The following is a 15784-nucleotide window of genomic DNA, read 5'->3' on the forward strand; positions in this document are numbered from 1 at the left end:
AGAGAGAGAGAGAGAGAGAGAGAGAGAGAGAGAGAGAGAGAGAGAGACACACACACACACACACACACACACACACACACACACACACACACACGAGACAGGATCAGGAAATACGGACACATACCTCCTTTCCTCTCAAACACAGGTATGCCTTTACTACAGGGGGGAGAAGCTGGTCTCCTTTTGGAAAACAAAGCCACAATCCAACTGTCCACAGACTGGACATGTGACCTGACTATCCTAAAGCCCAGGAGGTTCAGGATCGGCCCTGAGTGGGGAATGGCCTGCATCTCCGGAAATGAAAACTCGGGTTGCACCTCTCTGGTTTTCCTTCCGGACACATTTGCAGGATTCAAATGAGGCAATGTCTGCACATTATTCAGACAAGATGTTTGCACAGCGGGAGGGACTACCCTTCCACACCAAAAGGCCCAGCACGTGCAGGAACTGAATTCACACCCAGAGGCCCCACCCGCTGGGGGGACCTGGAACGAGTTCAGTGACCGCTCTGTTGCTAGAGACATAAGTTACAGCTGAGCTGCAGCCCCCGCGTCGCTGCACCTGCTGACCTGCGTGCTGTGGCAGCGGCCAGAGCCTACTAGTTAAGGGGGCTCTTCTATGCTGTACCAATTAAACACCTCCTCTCAAGGCCCACGAGCCAGAAGCCTTCCTGAGAAGGGCGATGCCACAAGCCCAGGGCCACAGCCTGGTGCCGGCCAGTGCGTGGACCAGGGCTCTGGCTGGACGGGGACGGGCAGCCCTTCGGACCAGAGCTCACTGGTGCCAGGGCTGCCCGCCCCACCAGCTCACTAACTCCTCCTGTACAGCAGTTTCTTTTCTTGAAGTGCAGGGACTTGCCCAAAATCCAGTCTGTGGTCCTCACAGGGACCCACAGGAAGCTACCTGTGTAATGCTGTTGTTGTGCCACTGCCTTTAAAGGGCACGGCCAGGCTTCCCACGAGATTCAACAGGCCTGGTGGAGGAAGCAAGTCTGCACAAGCCTTGGGAGACGTTGAACTCCCGTCTCGGCAGTGTGACGTTCCGTACAGTGCCTCAGCCTCTCTCTAGGGAGGGGCACTTGTGTAAGAGGCTGAAACTAGGTGCATTTTACAAAGAATGTATTCCCCCGCTCACACGTTTCTGTCCACTGCAGTACTAATGGAATCCATGGAATCCAAAGACACTTTCGACAGAGACGTGTATCAAGCGTTACAACATTACACTGCAAAACAACATAACTATCTCCAAAACGACTCAGAGTGTGCCTGAAACCCAGGCACCTCCTCACACTGCACTCACACCCTGCACTCGGGTCTTCAAATCAGCAGCTCTAGCTCCCTCAGCCTCAGATGTGGAGATTCAACCTCCTGGGCCACCCCAGTTTCAGGGCAATCTGACCCTACTAAGGGGCGGCAACGGCTCCGAGACGAGTAAGGGAGGGCCCTGCGCTGCTGCGCTCTGAGGACCCTTTGTTTGTCAACTGTCCACTCTCTGGGGCCTTCCCCAGTTTGTCCCCAGAGGGTGGGGAGAGGCTCCAGACAGAGTGGCTGTAACCTGGTTGAAAGTCAAACATGAAAAGGACCGTGTGGGAGAAGCACCTTCAAGGAACCTATGTTCCCAGGGCCAGTGAAAGCACCCTCCTCAGCACATCCCAACCAGGGCCTGCGGGGACAAAGGAAGATGCCACATGCCACCGGGAGAAGGTGCTCCTGCAGCTCCTGGGGAGCGGGTGAGGCGGGGCAGGGCAGGGAGGCCCATGGCCTCGTCGCTCCTGTCCTGATGGCTGAGAACCAGCACGGAACCACCCACAGAAACTACCCCATGTGCATGAGACGTCCTCCCCAAAGGCAAAGAGGAGCTACTTTAAGACAAGCCATGAATGCCGGGCTCACAAGTCCAAAAGGTGCAGACGGCCCTGCCCCCTCTCTCGAAGCAGCCAGCATTGCCAACCAGCCACCTCAGCATCTTGGCAACGGGAGGTCCTTTTATAAAGTTAGCACAATTTCATTCTGGTTCCCTTGGATTCACAACAGCAGCAAGCTTTCAACACCTGGCAAGGGACAGCTGAGGTGCCCAGGTGGACCATCTGTGATACACGAAACCACCAAGAGGCCGTCTCTCCCACACCTCACAAGTTCAGACCCTGCTCTGCAGGCCGCCCCCCGGCCACTTCCAAGGCATCTGCACTCGATGCCGTGTTTGGCGGCTGTCAGCTCACTGCCATGGTGCCCAACCACACCTGCCCTAGGCGGGGACACTGGGCAGGAAGGAGCACTCCGCAAGTCCAGGCTCCAGGACCGTGAAGTGGGTTCCAGTCAGGACTCAGGCAGCCCATCACCCACTTAGACTAACACCCTAATATTCCATAGCAGCCCTAACTCCCATTTTGCCCTGACTGGGATAAATCCCCCATGGATCCAAACAGACAAGCTCTTTACTGTGATTCAAACGCCAAAGGCCTGGAGCAAGTGGTCACTGAGGGAAGTGGACCCAGCTTGTCCACACCCCTAGCCGGTGTTCCTAGTTGGAGAAGAGCAGTTGTTGAGAAGAGACACTATTCTGATTAAATATCCTCTTTAAAGTGGCGTGAGCATCACAAGGCTCCCTTCTGTATCCCGTCTGGTTCACTCTATGAAGCACAAGATGTGGGCACAAGCTTGTGGCCAAAGCAACCTGTTTCTCAGGCCCTCCCATCTATCAAACATCTAGCTAAGGCCAGAACACCAATCAACGTTCTCTTTCCAGAACAAAGGCCGACCACTTCCTGAGCGGTAGGGCCATGGCTCACTAGGGTGAAAGGAGTGGGAAGAAGGTGGAAGCGGGACACCCCGCCAGGGCAGGACGGACTCCTTGCCTGCGTCACCCCAACCACCAAGAGGCGACCTGCTCGGCCCCCCACGTCAGAGGGCCCATTCCATATGTGGGAAACGACACTTAAAACCACAATGAGACACCACACATCCGCCCAGAATGGCCGAGAATAAAAAAGACTGGTGGCATCAAGGGTTGGCAAGGGTGTGGGCAGCCCACACTGAGACATGCCCCACCCTGTAACCCAAGCAGTCCCATTCCTGAGCATCTGCCCAAGAAACCAGAAGGTAGAGCCACACAGTGACCTGCACAGAACACTCACAGCAGCTTTGTTCACAAGGGTCAAAAACCGGAAACAGCCTGGTGTCCACCAATAAAGAACTGAGAAACTTTGTGTCACAGTGGAATACTGCTTGGCACGAAGAAGCAAGCAACTAAAACGTGCAACGTGGTCAGATCGCAAAAGCACACTGAAGGAAGGACACCTTCCTCCACCGAGCACATCTGTCACAAGTCCTAGAACAAGCACGCTGAGGACAAGGTGGGACAAAGCAGAGACTGGCACCTGCCTCCAGGTGGGGGAAGGGCATGGCAGATGAGGGCTTCCGAGCACCCACACACATGCATCTGTCACAACCAGCAGGTACACACTTAAAATGTGTGCACGTCACTGCAGAGAAACTGTACATTAAAAATGGAATGTTGAGGAGTGTCTGGCTGGCTCAGCCGGAGCAGCATGTGACTCTTGAGCTCAGGGTCAGGAGTTTGAGCCCCCTGATAGGTGCAGAGAGGATGTAAAATAAATAAAGTTAAAAACAAAAAAACCACTTGAATGCTGAACTCTACATGCTGGTATGCATGCTCCAGTATTCAGGGGGAAGTGACCAATATCTGCACTTTTCTCTAAAATACGCCCAGAAAGATGATGGGTGGATGATGTGAACAGCTACATGAAGAAGTGTGGACAGCAGAACGCTAACTACAGAAGGGTCTGGGTGGGGGGACGTTAAGTGCTTGTAAGTCACTCTATGTTGGAGAAATTTTCAAACTATGAAGGCTAAGAAAAAGCCTGTGGTGAGACGCCACCTCATCTCTCTGGGGCTCACAGGCGCATGCAAGCTGGTGAGGGGCTGCTTATGGGCTGCCGACACTGTGCAGGGCACCCTGTGTGGGGGACACAACCAGAGCCAGCACGTCACACACTCACTCCAGCGTGTCTGCACCGCTCACAGCAATGACAGCCTCTACTATAATTAAACACTGTACGTAGTGCCTGGTGTCTGTGGCTTAGGCATCAAGAGCATGCTCCCCCCAATACAGAATTACTCACACTGCAGCATGTTCAGGCCATATGGGTTACAACATAATATGGCTTAATGTGGATGAAAAAAATCTTAATATATTCACAGGGGAACAGATGAACACTACATCCATCTCTACTTCAATAGAAAGTGTTTCTATTAAACCAATTCGCAATCCTATTTGGAAGTTCCATTCCTGGTGAAAAAGGCAACAGAGAGGAGGAGCTCCTGGTTCCCTGTCAGCCGCGTCTTACCTGTTTTGAGTAGCCCCCATAGATGACAATGCTGCCCTGGGGGGTGACGGACATCTGGCAGCCTGACCGAGGTGTGGGCCCAGCCCCTAATGGGGCTAGTCTGCTCCAAACGAACGTGTCCAGGTTAAAGGCGTACACATCATTGTAGTAGATGTAATCTCTGGTTATAACACAGGGACACAAACGAGGAGGTGGGGACATTAAAAAGTGAACCTGATTTCAAATTAAAGGTAAATTTTCTGCCATTTGTAGTAAGTTATTGGTTTCATTAAAGTTTAAATCCACATGGGGCGCCTGGGTGGCTCAGTTGTTAAGCGTCTGCCTTCAGCTCAGGTCATGATCCTGGGGTCCTGGGATCGAGCCCCGCATCGGGCTCCCTGCTCATCGGGAAGCCTCTTTCTCCCTCTCCCACTCCCCCTGCTTGTGTTCCCTCTCTCGCTGTGTCTCTCTCTCTGTCGAATTAAAAAAAAGAAAAAAAAAAAAGTTTAAATCCACATGAAGGGACCGCGGGCATATGTGAGTTTGCATCTGGAAACTAGAGATAATGCTAGCTTAAAGAATACAGTAATTTGCCTGGATCTGAAAGCCTTTTTAGTCTGAAAGTTATACCATACCTCCTGACAAAGCTTACAAAATCACTATCTTGCAAATTGTTACATTAGGTTTCCACGCGTGTAATTTTAAATCATGAATTACAGAGCCAGGTGAATACTCAGACACTTAAGAGTTGGGCTAGGGCTGGGAGGAGACCCTGAGCTGGGCTGAGCATTCCTGAAGCCGGTGTGCCTAGAGGCCCGTCCCGGAGGCCCAGCAGCCCGGCAGCAGCAAGAGGGCCCTGCCTAGTGCGCCTGGGACTGAAGTGGCCAAGGACTCGACTGCAGAAGGAGCCCTGAGAAGGAGCCCGTGCGTGGGAAAGCAGCGACTCAAGGATGCAGTGTTCTGATGTAACGTCATGGACAGTCACAGGCAAAGCCAAGGGGCTTCAGGTCAGAATGACATGAGAAGAGTAAGAGGTGCTCTCCAGGTATTCAGAACAGACAGCCAGGCCTGAAGTGAGAAGCCATCCCACGGTCTGAGCCCGAGTGGGGCGCCCCGCAGCCAGCGTGTGGAAAGGCCGCCAGGAGAGGAGCGCTGGCCAGAGGCCAGGGTCCTCTGCCAACATAGAGCACGGGGCACAGGATGCCACCTGGCAGGTGCCCCTCCTGACCAGCACCCACGGAAACACACCTTCTGTAGGACGGCTTTTCATACGTGAACAGAGAACACGAAGGCTCAGAGTTGAGAAGGCATTACTAGATTCTACTGTTTCCTCAGATTTCACCCTGCAGATTTTCAGTAAAAAATTCTATTCTAGGGGCGCCTAGTGGCTCAGTTGGTTGGGCATCTGCCTTTGGCTCAGGTCATGGTCCCAGTGTCTTGGGATTGGGCCCCATGTCGGGCTACCTGCTCAAAGGGGAGCCTGCTTCTCTCTCTGCCCCTGCTCGTGCTTTCTTTCTCTCTCAAATAAATAAAATATTAAAAAAAAAAGTGCTGTTCTACACATAAATAACATAAATATCAACTGTTCCCTGGTTTTCACAAGTCAGACTAACTTGTCTCACAGGGAAGCTGACTGCACAGGTAGCTCTACTACCACCGTTTCTCCTATGTGTTTAAATACTTTATAAACAGTAACTCTGAGCAAGGTAACAGATGATAACAGTTTTGAAAATAGTTCTGATTTTGAAAAAGTTGCAGATTACAACCATTATAAACCTTGATCCACTTTCTAACCTGTGAGCTCCCAGGGGAAGGGCCTGTGTTGGCCCCACCATCGTGTACACAAGCAGTGAATTAATGTACCAGCAGACTCACGAATCCCCGTGTGTGTGTGACAAATAATTCCTAGTTTTAAAAGTGTCCAGAATAAATAATAAATGACAATCCCTTAGGTATAAACTTTTACAAACAGCCGGGCTCTCTCATCTGATACGGCAATAACCCGCTGCACACCTGCAGGGTGGGAGGGTGGGCTGCCCGAAAATGAGCAATCTTCTGTGGAGGCCACACTCCTCTAGGCACTAGGGAGCCTGGTTTCCTCATCTATGACGTGGGACCACGACCTGCTCTACCAACAGGACGGTCTTTGAGACTCAACATTAAAGCATTATTACACCCATGTTACACATTTAAGGACACAAAAATCATTCCTGTTTAAGTTGAACTGAATTATGCTTTTAAAATCCCCAAGAGTATTTAAGAATTTATATCCCCTTTTCTCAATTAATAAAACATCTTTAATTCATGAAGACAAACTGCAGCTTTAATTGAGCCAAATCTACACCACAACACCTCAACTAAGACCGGGGTAATGAGGGGTATGAAACACAGCAAGACTCCTACCGCGGACCTCCTCCTTCACATCCATGCACGACGACTGATTTAGAAGCCAGTCATCATCAGAAAAAAATCATGTGACAGAAATGTGAGAGGTACCATGACAGTTCGTATACTGATGACTCTGCTATTCCTTAAGCGGTGAGGAGAGGGACGCATAGAACGTGGCCACTGGGAGAGACACGCGCCCACCCTCCTCCTCCACGCAGGGCCTGGTCAGAGGCAAAGCACAACACACGGGCCTTTGCCAGGCAGGACAGCCTTGTCGCGTTACACAACCCAGCACTGCAGGACGATGATGACAGGAACACAGACCTGTCACCACACGTCCCGTTTCTTGGGACTGAACTTGGGACCTTCAAGAGGCTATGGTGTGGACGACAGGCTCCCAACAACCGGAAAGCCGGTGAGCCTGGCCTGGCGTGAGCACACACGGAGCACACGATCACAGCAGCTCATGCCAACGTGGCCACACATGGGCACACGGGAGGCCCCTCCTCAGACATCACTGCTCTCGCTGCACTCCCCAGCACTGAGAAGTTCAAAGTTATTTTATTTATTTATTTTTAAGATTTTATTTATTTATTTGACAGAGAGAGACACAGCGAGAGAGGGGACACAGCGAGAGAGGGAACACAAGCAGGGGGAGTGGGGGAGGGAGAAGCAGGCTTCCCGCCGAGCAGGGAGCCCGATGCGGGGCTCGATCCCAGGACCCTGGGACCATGACCTGAGCCGAAGGCAGGCGCTTAACGACTGAGCCACCCAGGCGCCCCTTCAAAGTTATTTTAGGCCAGAGGCTCTCAGAGTGGGGTCCCCTGGCCAGCAGCAGCAGCATCACCTCTAAGTTTGCAGAAATGCAGATTCTCAGATCCCGCCCCAGGCCTATTGAGTCAGAAACCAGAGGGTGGGGCTTGGCAACCAGACTTTCAATAAGCCCTCCGGGGGATGCTGTACCAGGCTAACGGTGGAGAATCCTGTGTTACATAGGACTGGCCATATCATTTGCAGGTCTCGGTGTAAAATAAAAATGCAGAGCCCATTGTTCAGTAACTATTAAGAATTTCAAGACACTGACAGCAGAGCATGGGGGCCCTGTGGAGTTGCCTTCGCTGCATATCCATGCACAAAGCTGGCTCTGGTTTTAGGGATGGGCAGCATCTTTCATGTGTATTCAGAATGGCTCTTCCTACAAAAAGTCCACTCCTTACTGTTTCAGGAAAGAAAGATGTCCTGCTATTGGTACCAACCTTGTACTCTCATGGAAGCCACCAAAAAGGATTAACTGTCTCTTCCAGGCTACCATCCGATGTCCACTCCGACCTGAAGGGCCTCCTGTTGATCTGAAATGAAGGAAAAAAAAAAAAAAAAAAAGACTACTTTTTACACCAATTTTGGTTTCATAAGCACCTACCGAGTACCATTTAACTTGACCACAAGTAACCCAGACCATCCTGAGTCTAGCTAGCTGCTGTAAACGTGGAGAATCAAATAGGAGACAGTTTCCATGACCTTGGAGTAAAGACCTCTGAGAGCAAGCAGGGACTTAGATACAGAAACTGGACTCCATTAAAACAGAAAACCTCAGCTCTTCAAAATAAACCATTACAGAATAAAACAGCAGGAGATGGAAAGGGGGAGGAGATTTCTGCAAACACTCATCTAACCAATGACTTGCACTCAGAACACATAGAAGAACTCCTGTATCTTACAAGTAAAATAAATCCAATAAAATTATAGCAAAAGGTTTGAACAGAAGGCTGAATAAAAACAGGAAAGAAAACACACACAAATGGCCAACAAAAGCAGCAAGAGATGGTCACCTCCCTCCATCATCAGTTGTTCGGTGAACAAGCTGAGAGCACAGTGTGCTCCCTACCACAGGCCACTAGCGGCCAAAACCCAATGACAGGATCAAGTCCTCAGGAAGCACGAACCGAGAGCTGGGTCCCTCACACAGCACGGGGGCAGGTGTAAGATGGCATGGCCACTGCGACCGTTCCTTACACCGTGAAATGCACTTGGCACACAACCTGGCAATGGGATGCCAGATCCTTACTCAGATATGAAAACACAAGTGCATACAAAGACCTACATACATACATTGAGAGAAGCTTGATTCAGAACTGTCAAAAACCAAAAGCAGCCAAGAGATGCCTCCACGAGTGAATGACTAGTGCAGCACGTTCATACAATGGAATACTTGTCGGCAACAAAAGGGGGCTGTCTCCTGCTACACACAATACGGACAGGTCTCAAAGACATCACACTAGCAAAAGCAGGCACCAGAAGAGCACGTACTGTAGGATTCCACTTCTAGGAGATTCTTAAAAAGGCAAAATCAACCTATGGTGATGAGTGTAGCTGCCTAGGGCCAAAGATTACAAGAGGACTGACAGCAAGTGAGCAGGAGAGAACTTTGGAGTGACAGACACCTCGTCTGTCCCAAGTATGGCGGTGGTTAGACAGGTCTCTGTATTAGCCGAAACTCCTCTCAAACCGTCCAGCTAAAAGGTAGCCATTTTACTGAATGTGATTTTTATCGCATTAAACCTGATATTAAAATACATGGCAATAAATAACAGAAGGGACTCTTGAGTTCTGGTCTGGCATACAAGGGACTTGGAAGTCACAACTCTGTCCCAACAAGTAGAAAAGTTGAACAGATTGAAAGTCAACAACTCTTCTTGGATCCCACACAGGTCAAACTGCTGGCCCCAAAGTAAAGACAGGTGAATACAGGAGTCACGCTTCCAGAAGCAGAGGCTCACGAGCAGACACTGCCAGGAAAACCTGAACTGGACGGACTGCTGGAGGCTCAGTGCAGCCACACTCAGAGTGGAACACTCCAGGGGGACCCGGTCACTCCAGGGTCCTCACCATGCCATGAGATTTACCCGAGGGGCTCAAATGCATTCCCACAGTAAGTATCACAGAAAAATTCCCTCGTGCTTCTGGCAGAGGCAGGGAGGGGAGAAGGAACCATTCTGAAAAGCGCCTGAGCATTCTGTTCCTCTTTACATTCTGTTCCCTCAGGGGAAACTAGCTAACCAGAGCCCACTGTGTGCTGGAGCAGTATCAGAGCCAAACTGACCCAAAGAAGAGAAATGCCCAACTCCAGCTCCCTCTGGGCATGCTGGCCCACCTACGAAGGGGAGGAAAGAAACTGAGAGGCACTTGGGAAGTTCCCAGTCTGAGGCAGAGGCTCAATAAAGACCTGAAACCTCCTCACAGGACAAGCGCACGCCTCCCCTCCTCACACACCTCACCACCACACTCCCGAAGGCCTATTTACGACACTTCCTCCTAACTGGTACATCACATCCTGCTAGCGAGGGGACACTTACAAGGCACCCGGAAAGGCAAAAAACACAGTCTGAGGGTTCAGAGCAAGCACCAGAACCAGACAGGCAGGGGTGCTGGAACCACAAGACCGGGAATTTAAAACAACTGTGATGACTACGCTAAGGGCTGCAACGGATAAAGCAGACAGCATGCAAGGACAGATGGACAATGAAAGCGGTGAGACAGAAATCCTAAGAAAGAACCAGAAAGAAATACAAGAGTTCAAACCACTAACAGAAACGCAGACTGCCCAGAATGGCTCGGACGGGGTCACGAGCAGGCCGATGTGGTTGAGAACCCCCGAGCCAGAGGATGCAGCAACGAAAAGCTTGAAAACCCAAAACCAAGGAGAACCAAGACTGGGAAAAAACAAAAACAACATCCGAGGACTGGGGGACAATTATGCTAAAGGTGTAGGAGAAGCACAGCGGGCTTGCCAGAAGGAGAAAACAGAGGAAGAGAAGAAAAATACGAAACGACGAGAATTTCCCCAAACTGAACTCTGACATCAAACCTCCGATGCAGGATGGTCAGCGGACACTAAGCGGGCTACATGCCAAGAAAGGATACCGAGGCCTGTTATTTTCAAATTACAGAAAAGCAAAGATAAAGGAAAAATCCTGAAAGAAGCCACGGGAAAAATAACACCTTACCTACAGAGAAACAAAGATGAGAATCAAATCCAACTCTTGCTCAGAAACCGTGCCAGCAAGAGGAGAGTGGAATGAAGTATTTACAGTGGTGGGAGAAAAACATCAGCAACACACAACTCTGTGCTCTGCGGAAGTACCCTTCCGAAGTGAAGGAGAAATAAGACTTTCTCCGACAAACCAAAATTAATGGACTTGGTTGCCAATAGACCTGCCTCACAAGAAATGAGAGAGAGAAAGAGAGAGATTTGGGTCAGTAACCTGGATCTACATAAAGGAAGGAAAAGAACTGAAGAAGGAATAAAGTGAAGGTAAAATAAAAGCTTTTTTCTTACTCTTAACCGATCTAACAAATAACAGTTTGTTCCCAGTGACAGAAGCAGCGATGCATGTGACTGTGGGCGTCTATATACACGTTCGTAAGCTTGTTCCTATCAGTGAGAGAAAAGACAGCAATGATACAAGGACAAGGGAAGGAACGAAGATTATTTTGCTCTTTCAACGTATCCACACAACTCATGAAGTGGTACAGTGTTACCCGAAGGTGGACCTGGATTAGTTGTAAGTGTACACTGCCAATCATAGGGCAGCCACCAAAAACAGTAAAAACATTGGTATAACTGATATGCTAAGAAAGGAGAAAAGTGGAATCCTACAACATGCTCAATTCAAATCATAAAAAACCACCAAAAAGAGTCAAAGACAAACAGAGGAACAAAGGACAAGAGCAACAAACAGAATACAGTAACAAATACGGTAGATAATCCAGTATATCAATAATCACTTTGAACGTTAATGGTCTAAATGCACCATTTAAATGACAGAGATCATCAGAGTAGATAAAACACAAGACCCAGCTATGTGTTGTCTACAAGGAACCCACTTTAAACATAAAAGTAGATAAAAAATATACAGACAAAAAGTAGACACATGGAGGGGCGCCTGAGTGGCTCAGATGGTTAAGCATCTGCCTTCGGCTCAGGTCATGATCCCAGGGTCCAGGGATCGAGTCCCATATTGGGCTCTCTGCTCAGCGGGGAGCCTGTTTCTCCCTCTGCCTCTCTCTCTCTGTCTCTCATGCCTCTCTCTCTCTCTCTCTCTGTCTCTCATGAATAAATAAAAATCTTAAAAAAAAAAAAAGTTTTAAAAAAAGTAGACACATGGAGAAGATATACCATGCCGACAACTAATCAAAGAAAAGTAAGAGTAACTACATTTCAGAGAGAGCTGACTTTAAAGCAAGGAAAGTTACCAGGGATTTAGGTGGGCATTACCTAAGTATACAAGGATCAGCTCTCCAAAGAGATGAGACGTAACAGTTCTTAACATGTACAAACCCAACAACAGAATGTCAAACTATATGAGGCAAAAACTAACAGAAAGGCAAGGAGAAACAGACTTATCTGCTGTCACAGTTGGAAAATTCAACGCCCCTCTCTCAAAAATGGACAGACACAGCAGCAGAAATCAGCAAGGACAGAGCTGAACTCAACACCACCATCTATCAACGGGATATAACGGACATTCACAGACCACTTCATCCAACAATAGGCAGAATACGTTCTTCTCAAGCTCACCTAGAATGTTCACCATGAGAGACCACGTTCTGGGCCACAAAACACACCACAGCGAGTTGAAAAAAAAGAGAAATCATACAATGTCTGCTTTTAGACCACAGTAGGATTAAACTAGAAATCAATAACAGAAAGATAGCTGGGAAATCCCCAAATACACAGAGATTAAAACAACACCCTTATAAATAACATGTGGGTCAAAGAAGAAATAGAAAAGTTTTTTAAAAGATTTTATTTGTCAGAGAGAGAGAGAGAGAGAGAGAGAGAGAGAATGAGCACAAGGGGGGGGGGGGGGAGTGGCAGGCAGAGGGAGAAGCAGGCTCCCTGCTGAGCAAGGAGCTCAATGAGGGGACTCAATCTCAGGACCCTGATCATGACCTGAGCCAAAGGCAGATGCTTAACCAACTGAGCCACCCAGGAGTCCCTAAATAGGAGAAAATTTAAAATATTTTTAACTAAATGAAAATGAAAACACAATTTATCAAAATTTGTGGGATGCAGTGAAAGCAAGCGCTTAGAAGGAAATTTGTAGGACTGAATGCACATATTAAAAAAGAAAAAAGATCTAAAGTCAGTAATCTAATTTCTACCTTAGGAAACTTGAAAAAGGAGAGGAAACTAAACCCAAAATAAGCAGAAGAAAAGAATGAGAGCAGAAATTAGTATTGTTGAAAACTTTGGAAAATTTTGAAATATTTGGAAAATAGAGAACAACAAAGCCAAAAGCTGATTCAATAAGCCTCTAGGCAAGCTCAGAAAAAAAGAGAACACAGGGCGCGTGGGTGGCTCAGCTGTTAAGCGTCTGCCTTCGGCCCAGGTCATGATCCCGGGCTCCTGGGATCGAGCCCCGCATTAGGCTCTCCGCTCTGCTAGAAGCCTGCTTCTCCCTCTTGAGCCACTCCCCCTGTTTGTGTTCCATCTCTCGCTGTCTCTCTCTGTCAAATAAATAAAATCTTTAAAAAGAAAAAAAAAGAGAACACAAATTACTAATATCAAAAATGAAAGAGGGACCATCACTAAAGATTCTATAGAAATTAAAAAGATAAAGAAAAAAAACAACAAACCAATACTATAAACAACTCAATGCCCACAAATTTGATAACCTGGATAAAGTGGATCAATTCCTTAAAAGACATAATTTACCAAAATCCACACAAGAAGAGGACAATCTGAATAGGCTGACATCTATTAAAGATACTGATCTTCCAAAACAGAAAGCACCAGGTGCATAGGGGTTCACGGTGAATTCTACCAAACATTTAAGGAAAAAAATGATACCAATCTTCTATCATCTCTTTCAGAGCACAGCTTCTATCGTCTATCCAGCATTACCCTAATACCAAAACCAAATAAAGACATTACAAAAAAAGACTACAGACCAGTATCTCTCAGAAACCTATGTGCAAAAATCCTCAATATTAACAAATCGAATCCAAAAAGATATAAAAAGAATTACACACTATGACCAACTGGGATTTATCCCAGGTATGCAAGGCTGGTTCCACATTCTAAAATCAACTAATATAACCCATCGCATTAAAAGACTAAGAAAGAAAAGTCACATGATCATACCAATAGATGCAGAAAAAGCATCTGTCAAAATCTAACACCTATTCACCATAAACTCTCTCAGTAAACTAGGAATAGAAGGGAATATTCTGAACTTGATAAAGATCTACAAAAAACCTACGATTAATATCATACTCAATAATGAGAAATTGAAAGCTTTCCCACTAAGATCAGGTACAGGGCAGGGATGTCACCTCTCGCCACCCCTTTCAACATTGTCATAGAAATCCTTGCTAATGCAATAAGGGAGGAAAAGGAAATAAGAGGTATAAATATTGGGAAGGAAGATATAAAACTGTCTTTGTTTGCAACTAACATGATCTATGTATAAAATTTGTAAGAACTGACCAAAAAACTCCTGGAACTAGTAAGTGATTATAGCAAGGTTGTAGGCACCAAGATTAATATACAAAATTGCTTTCCTACATACCAGCAATGAACAACTGAAATTTGAAATTAAAAACAAGACTATTTATATTAACACCCCCAACAGGAAATACTGAGCATAAATCTAATAATATGTACAAGATCTATTTGGGAAAAACTACAAAACTATGATGGACAAAAATCAAAGAACTACATAGAGGGATAACCCATGTTCATGTATAGAAGATATGGTATTGTCAAGATGTCAGTTCTTCCCAACTTAATCTATGGATTCAATGCAATCTCAACCATAATCCCACCAAACTGTTTTATGGGTATGGACGAATGGATTCTAAAGTTTATATAGAGAATTAAAAGACCCCAAATAACCAACACAATATCGAAGAAGAACAAAGTTGGAAGACTGACCTACCTGACTTCAAGACTTACTATGAAGCTAAGTAATCAAGACAGTGTGGTGTTGGAACGCCTGGGTGGCTCAGTCGCTGAAGTGTCTGCCTTCAGCTCAGGTTGTGATCTCAGGGTCCTGGGATCAACCCCCACATCAGGCTCTCTACTCAGCAGGGAGTCTGCTTCTCCCTCCCACTCTCCCTCTGTGCTCACGTGCTTGCTCTCTCTCTCTCTCTCTCTCTCTCTCAAATAAGACAGTGCGATGTTGGTGGAAAGAGTAAACAAACTGATCAACGGGATAAAACAGAAAGCTCAGGATTACACCCCCATGAGTACAGTCTACTGGTCTAACCTGGACTTCATTAAATTTTAAAACTTCTGCTCTACAGAAGAAAATAATAGGAGAATCAGAAGCCACAGCCTGGGAGAAAATATGTGCAGAAAACACATTTGAGAAAGGATCAAAATCTACAATATAACTCTTAAAACTCAACAATAAGAAAACAACTGGATTTTTAAAAAGCTGACATACCTGGGCACACTTCCTATGTTCTTACAGATCACAAGTCTCAACTCCTACGAGAGAACCACCTCTAGGTGCCTCTGCTTCCTGCATGCTGCCTTGGTGGCTCTCAAGGCCCAGCTCTCCCACCTACAGAATCCAGTCAAAGTCCACCTCCCTCAACAACTCCAGGCTGCAAAGGATGGCTACAACCTGAACCATGCAGTCCAGCCTTACTTATACAATGCGTTCTTCTTCATTTATTTTTGTGCATTATACAGAGCTTCCCCCAAAACTAGGTGCCATTAAAAAATACATCAACAGAGGCACCTGGGTGGCACAGTCACTTAAGGTCTGACTCTTGGTTTAAGCTCAGGTTATGATCTCAAGGTCGTGAGACAGAGCCCTATGTCAGGCTCCACACTCAGCATGGAGTTGGCCTGAGATTCTCTCACCCTCTCCCTCTGCCCCTCCCGCTAATGCTCACGTGCTCTCTCTCAAATAAATAAATCTTTAAAAAAAAAGCCACCAAAACACAGAATCTCAAAACGAAAAGGAAGTTCAAACTGCCCAATGTGTCCTCTTCGGCAAATTCCAGACGAACAGCTCATCACACACTGCTGTGAGG

General features: G+C 47.2%; 1 protein-coding gene across 2 annotated transcripts in view; it reads right to left on the minus strand.

Moving 5' to 3' along the window:
* The window catches only part of KLHDC4 (kelch domain containing 4), a 49722-nt gene that overhangs the window by 5856 nt on the left and 28082 nt on the right, over positions 1-15784 (minus strand). For both annotated transcript variants that reach the window (XM_025860433.2, XM_025860432.2), the window contains exons 6-7: positions 7990-8082; positions 4367-4526 (exon numbers count right to left, since the gene is read on the minus strand). In XM_025860433.2, the coding sequence (XP_025716218.1) occupies positions 4367-4526; positions 7990-8082 (253 nt within the window). The remainder of the gene's footprint in view (positions 1-4366; positions 4527-7989; positions 8083-15784) is intronic.

This window comes from Callorhinus ursinus, unplaced genomic scaffold (assembly GCF_003265705.2).
Source record: "Callorhinus ursinus isolate GAN/ISIS: 27379988/994484 unplaced genomic scaffold, GSC_fseal_2.0 scaffold46, whole genome shotgun sequence".
NCBI lineage: Eukaryota > Metazoa > Chordata > Mammalia > Carnivora > Otariidae > Callorhinus > Callorhinus ursinus.